The sequence below is a fragment of the Propithecus coquereli genome, unplaced genomic scaffold (assembly GCF_000956105.1).
Source record: "Propithecus coquereli isolate 6110/MARCELLA unplaced genomic scaffold, Pcoq_1.0 Scaffold535, whole genome shotgun sequence".
NCBI classification, from domain to species: Eukaryota; Metazoa; Chordata; class Mammalia; order Primates; family Indriidae; genus Propithecus; species Propithecus coquereli.
The window spans coordinates 754562-761326 of record NW_012151230.1 but is presented as its reverse complement, the minus strand read 5'-3'; the positions used below and the strand labels follow the sequence as shown (position 1 = coordinate 761326).

At 51.2% G+C, this 6765-nt stretch overlaps 1 protein-coding gene across 4 annotated transcripts in view; it reads right to left on the bottom strand.

Annotated features, from left to right (window-relative positions):
* Positions 1–6765, bottom strand: part of DDX51 (DEAD (Asp-Glu-Ala-Asp) box polypeptide 51) — a 25776-nt gene that overhangs the window by 2806 nt on the left and 16205 nt on the right. For all 4 annotated transcript variants that reach the window (XM_012657283.1, XM_012657282.1, XM_012657284.1 and 1 more), the window contains exons 3-4: positions 448–598; positions 72–217 (exon numbers count right to left, since the gene is read on the bottom strand). In XM_012657283.1, coding sequence (XP_012512737.1) covers positions 72–217; positions 448–598 — 297 coding nt within the window. The remainder of the gene's footprint in view (positions 1–71; positions 218–447; positions 599–6765) is intronic.

Here is a 6765-nt window from a genome sequence, read left to right as displayed (position 1 = left end):
GTGGCCGTGTCAGCGATGCTGGATCCCCGCCCGCCAAACCCCTGCTGCAGGGGTGGGACCCTGACACGCACCTGAACCACAGGGATGACAAAGGCCAGCGTCTTCCCGCTGCCCGTTGGGGCAGAAACACAGAGGTCGCTGGGCTGGTAGCCCCCTCTGCCCACCAGAAACCCGCTGGCTGCGCTCTCCAGGAGGGCAGGAATCACGGCGGCCTGGACTGGACGAGGAAGGGCGAGAGACAAGTCCCGCTTGTGCCAGGATCAGCGACTTTCCCGGCTGTGACCTCCAGCTGCGTTGCTGGAGGCCTGGGAACCCCTCCCTGGAGGATGGCACCAGGGCCCAAGGCCGCCGGACATAGTGGGGGCTCCCGAACCGGGGTCATTCCCAGCCCTGCCTGAGGATGCTCCAGGAGGCGCCCTCCCCCATCCACCTGCCGGGACCGGGCACCTGGGAAATAGGATGAGATGCCCTGTGCCCGCAGCTGCTTCTGCAGGTCAGGGTGGACCTCGGGGATGTCCTCGATGGGAACCAGGCCTTCAGTGATGTCCTTTCTGACACGGCTTGGTTCAGTCAGCCACGGTGGCAGAAAAGGTTGGACCTACACAAAAGAGTAAGAGAGACCAGGTGGATGGGCTAGAGCCCTCCAGGCTGGGGGCGCAGAGCACACAGAAGCCGAGGACCCGAGTTGAGGTTGCGAAGGCCGAGGAGAGAGACCCACAGAGCCTCCCGATGAGTCTCTGGCTCCTCCTCGGCCCCCACAACCCACCTTCCACGCGGCCTTCAGAGAAGCTGAAACACAAAGCAGCAGGTGCCACTCGCTGGGCAAAGCCACGCAGTGGCCTCCCACGGCAGCTGCAGTGGAGCCAGTACCTCTCCGCACCTGAGCCCTCTGCGATCCAGCACCCACCTCCCGGCCACGCTGGTCCTGGCGCACGGAGCTCATGCCCGCCTCGGGGGCTCTGCCCTGCCTAGCGCACAGCCCCTGGCGGTAACCCTCTGGCTCCTTCCTCTTCACATCCTGGCTCACAGAAAACTTCCACACCCACCCCCCATCCCACAGCAGCCGAGGTGGCTGCAAAACCTCCCACTATCCTCACAGGAGCCGCCCCCCCGCCAGTCTCTTTACCAAAACACACACACCCCAGGGAAAGAGGCTGGTGCAATCTCCTGTTTTGCCCGTGAGATCTCGAGCATGCAGTAGGAGCTCCTTGAATGCACACAAGAAAGCCAATGCCGGTGAGAGAGGAGGACGGGAAAGAGCGAGTTTGACGGCTGGAGATGGAAACGCAGCGTCTGCACAGGAGCCAGAAATTGTTAGGTTTGTTCCAGGTGGGAACCGAAAAGTATGTATAGGACAGAATGTGGCTAACACAAAACGCAGCCTTGTGAAGCAGCAGCAGCAGGAGTCTGGGGAGTCCCCGGGCTCTGTAGATCTGACAGACGGCTGCAGCCGGGGTTCCTTCCCCTCCCTTCCTCCCCGATAGAGAGGAAGGCTGCCGTCCCTAGCTCCCTGAAAAGGACGAGGCTGAGGCCGGAGCTGAAGGACAGGTGTGATGGGGCTGGGGCCTCAGGAGCTGGTTGTTTGCAAAGAAAATTAATTACAAGCGGCTGTTCTGGCCACTTACTCCCCCGGAAAACCCTCTAAAAAACCCAGGGCTCTCCCCTTTTCTCTCATGGACGCCTCTTCATCCTCCACCCATCTGCACCCAGATGCCCAAAATAAACAGCTTTTTGCTACACACGAGGCTTCGTGTGTCTCTCTCTCCTTATGGCTTCCTCCCTCCGACTTATGGAAAATGTTAACTGAAACTTCACATACAACTTTTCCCCGGGAGGCTCTGAGCTTTCAAACTATAAAACTTTCTGCCTTACTTCACCTAAAACTGTCTATATTTCTGTATCTTTGACCATGTATATGTAATGTTTCCCTACCAAAGTATGTAAAAGAGTTCTAATTAATTGGCTTACATCAAATATTTCATTAAAAACAAAATAGAAAGTTAACTTGTAACAGAAAGATGTAAGGAGGCAGTGAGTGTGGAAATACATTTTTGGTAAGAAAGGATCTTGTATGGAATTTTTTTGTCCTAAATGACTGGTTATTTAGGAAATGGGAAGGTTAGGACAAAACAGTTTTAGGCATGTTTGGTAGATGGTCTGTGCAGTTGGAATAGAGTTTATAAAGGAAATTTAAGAAACAATTTAGTAGGTGATAAAACAGTTTTCTTAAAATATTGATTTTCTCTTATAAATACCTGCCCAAGGCTGCGTGAAATTCCTAAAGTTCTGGTAAGCCTTGATATATATTATCAATAATTATACATGCTAAATTATGTGTCACAAAAATCACCAAATCTCCTTTACCTCTGTGACCGTGACTGTTGTGGAATCTTTACCATCCACGCATGGTGGTTGTTTTGCTCCGATTCTTCTTAAACAACAGTTTATAATCAACTACAGTCCAAGATTTGCTTCTTTGGAAAATGTCATAGAACTAAAATTTTTATGACTTTTTATTTGAAACATTATTAATTCTCTTGCTTTGCTTTCCAAAGCCACTGAAATAGTATTAAGTAAATAGCAAAGTTATCTCCAGGATTTAAACTATTAAATTCCACCTGGCCCAACCTAATTTATCCTCTCTAGGCCTAAGGACTATTGCAAAAGAGACAGGTGTATAAAAACATAAACACCGATTTCAGGAGATAAAAATTAGTGGGTTCGGTTTGGTTCCTTGTCTATCTCCGCCACCCCCACCCGGCGCCCACCTGCCAGCAATGAAACTCACTGGGCGGCTTCTTAAAGGGACCGCAGCACTTGCAGCCTAGAGGCTTTCCACCCCCCCACCGTGGGCGCTCTGTGACATCCTCATCTCCTAAGTCCAGGAGACCTCTCTGCCCTCTCATGTGTGGCCTCACAGTCTTCGCTAAGGTCCCTAGTGGCTCTGCTTTCAACTCTCATTTCAAACCCTCCATGCTCCACTATCTAGGGACATTCATATGAAACCAAACCCAGGCCCTGACCATTTCTCTCCATCCTGCCTCTATTCGAACTTCAAGACCGTGCGTTCTCAACCCCTCCCTTTTAATAAAGGAACTCCACAGATCTCCACACCCCTGCTCAGCTCCAAGAAGCTACAGAAGAAAGATCTCCGCCCATTTTCCCAACTTCTGAGCTCATTTTGCATGAAAATTTAATTTTAACATCAGAAAAGAGAAATGTTAGGGTGGCCTTGAATCTCCCAGTTTTCTAATGACAGCTGACAATCAGTTCTGAGCTCTCCCTGCGCTCTGCTGTCTCCCCCAAACCAGCAGGCCACCTGCTGGGGCTATTTTCACAAACACCTAAAACAGCCCAAGGGGAAAAAATGTAAATCTTTCTCCTTACGTTTCCCCAGCTCACAGCTTTTAGAATTTGTTTTACAGCCTCCAGGTGTTCCTGAGAAACTCCCGGACAGACCGCAGGGGGTTAAACTCAGGCCTTCGTTTCCTGCCCCGGAACCAAATCTCAGGGACAAAGACCACACCCCCTGCAGTAGGGCTGGTGACATTTGAGAAATAACCAAAACTCCAGGAAGAGGAAAAAGCTGTCAGAAAGACGCCCACTTCCCAATCTTTCTAATTTTTAATCTTTCCCCTTTCCCCACACCTTACCCTTCCTTGTCTTATACGTATATAATAAAAAAGGTGGACTGTCAGGTTTGTTCCAGGTGGGAACTCGAGAAGTACATACGGGACAGAACGTGGTTAATGGAAAACCGAGGTTTGCGAATCCATAGCCTGGAGCGTCCCCAAGGTTGGACACCTACCAGACAGCTGCAGCCGCGCTCCCATCCCCCCGACACGGACGGAACGACCCCCCATCTCTACAGGATGAGACTGACCCAGGGGTCCCAGAAATTGGTTGTTTGAAAAAAAAAAAAATTTTTATTGCAGCGGCTGTTCTGGCCCAGGTGCTCACTCCCCCGAGAAACCCTCCATAAAACCCAAGGCTTCCCCTCCCTCGGGGGGACGCTCTTTGGCCTCCACCCATCTGCACCCACCTGCCCAAAATAAACAGCATTTCCCTACACACGAGGCTTCGCGTGTGTCTCTCTCGGCTCCGGACCTAACAGTCCCTTTTATTTAACTCGCTCTTATGATCTGACCTGGCACGACCTCGACGCTACTCTCTCCTCCACTCTGTCCCGAGGAGGAGGAGAGGGCTGGGCTTAATGCCCAGACACATGGCGATGAAATCCACAGACTGCCCCGTCCACCAGCGGGCCCCTCTCTGTCCCTGAAACAGCCCCACTGTGGGATCATCACGTAGGAACTCCTGAGGGAACTCTCCTCCTCAACACGCACTTCCCAGCCCAAGTCTGACATCCAGTGCAAGCTCCAAAAAATTAGATGGAGACCCTCACACCCCACACAAAAGATCTCCTAATCCCGGCCTTCAAGGTCTTTAATAACCACGATGGGGAGAGGCGAAGGAAAGAGAGTGGGACCAAGAACAGCCCCCAAAACAGAAAAAAGCTTTTCAAGTCGTGGCTGCCCGGTAAAGGAATTTCTCCAGGGCGTCACTGGAAAGGCCCCAGGCCGGTAGACGACAAGGCCACACCCCTCCACGGGAACCCAGCCGGCCTCCACCGGCCTCCACTAGGACTCTGGGTCTCCAGAGTAAAACATCCCAGGAGACGGGCTCCGCCAGGACCGCGCCCCCTCCGACAAAAGGGCACCGTAAAGCGGGTGTCCTCTTCTTAAAATGGGGAGATCGCACCCACATTCCGGAACTGGCTGGCCCAGCCTGGACGGGCATCCTCCCACCCACGGACCCTCTGACACTGCTCCAATCTAACAGCTCGTCCGGCTTCGGGACAGACTGAACTTGGACACCCCGGGACAGCCGAGCCTTGGTGACTCCTTGGCGCAGGTGAGAACACTGGAGCCCCGTCCTCTGCTCCTCCTCAAGTTTCAGGCCTCTGTTTCCCCCATCGTCAGAGTAAAAGGTAAAACGCACCCCCTGTGTACCCCACAGCTTCTCTGTCCACTGGGAGACAAAGTATCTGCCCACCCTTTGTGCCTCCCAACTACCCCACTGGGAAAAGAGCTTATGGCCTCCTCCCTCTGACTTACACAAAAAAACTTAACTGAAACTTTACGTACAACTTTCCCTTGGTGTGCTCTGGGCTTTCAAACTATAGAATTTTCTGCCTTGTTTCACCTAAAATTGTCTACTTCTGTGTCTGTGCGTTTACATGTCCATATATGTCATGTCTACACAATGTTTCACTACCAAAGTATGTAAAAGAGCTCTAATTAACTGGCTTAAAGAAAAGTAAGCGCTTACGTGAACTGAAATAAAATTTTAAGGCTCACCCCCCCCCATCGGCTGACTAAATGGACCCCTTCGTGGCCAAAGGAATATCCTAAAACTGAATTGTCTGCCAGGAGGAGGGAGGTCAGACAGGCCTCATCATGCCGCTCCCTTCTTGGTGACATCCTTTGTAACCCATTAACAGGCCTGAGGGTTTTCAAGACAAACCGGCAGGTCCTCAATTTACACAACAAATCACACAACCCCTGGCTTGTCTCTGATAAACAGCTCCTTATGTTGAAACATACCAAGCAATTAGACAAAGCTTCATGTCTTTAACCAATTACAAGTCAAAGAACATTTAAACCCACCTACAACCTGTAAGCCCCCCCTTCGAGAGGATCCACCTTTCCTGGCCAAACCAATATATGCCTCCCACGTATTGATTTATGACTTTACCAACAACCTGTCTCCTGAAATGTGTAAAACCAAACTGTGACCCAGCCACAGCGAGTCCACTTGCTCAAGGCTTCTTGGGCATGGCTTCGGATCACGGTCCTCAAATTTGGCTCAGAGTAAATCTCTCTAAAATTATCTTACAGAGTTTGGTCTTTTTTTTCCCATTGACAAGACTGGCACCCAGACGTGGGGCTCAGAGAAGACTCAGGACTGCCGAAGGAGCAGCCCGAACTCGGCGCCAGGTACTGGCGTGGCCCTTTTGGGGCCTCCGACTCTGAGCTTGTCCTTGGGCGGAACTTGTAAGTCCTCCTGAGCTCCGACCTCCTGTTTTTGGTTGATGGTCTCGGTTCGCTCTGAGCTGGTTCTTTTCCTAGGAATTGTTTGGGATCCTAACTTAGATTTGGAGGTGCATTCTAAAGGGTCTTCTCCACTCTTTTTATCCTAAAATGAATCTCAGTTGGCTTTTCTGTGCATTTTTGAAAGAGGAAACTGAACTGTCTTGTCTGTGGATAATGAGAGACTGAGTTCCTCAGCTCCGAAGAGAAGAGAAGGGGCATCTGACTCCTCCCAGCCTCGGCAGCCCTGGGTGACCGGGGTCCTGAGTGGGAGTTGCCTGGGGCGATTCCCCGAGGCGCGAGTGGCCCTATAAGGAACCCCCAACAAATTAATTAAAAGAAGGCTCGTCCAGAAAATACATATAAGAGCTGATCACTCGGCACGTTTTGAGCCCTCTCGGAGGTACTAGACCCCCCAAGAGAGAAACTGAGGCACGTAAGAGGGTGGGACCGACTCAGTGGTGCAACACTGAGGAGCCCCACCCGCAACCAGCACACTCTGATCCACGACACCAAACCCTGTATTACAGTTCAGTTGCTTCTTTTAAAGAAAAATGGGAAATCCTTTAAAAATGAGGAAAGACAAGAATGAGCCCCGTTGGGCACCCCAGTGGGTTTGTGGCACCTCTACTTGCAAGTATTTGTGTAAATGAAGACGTTCAAAGGCATGCCA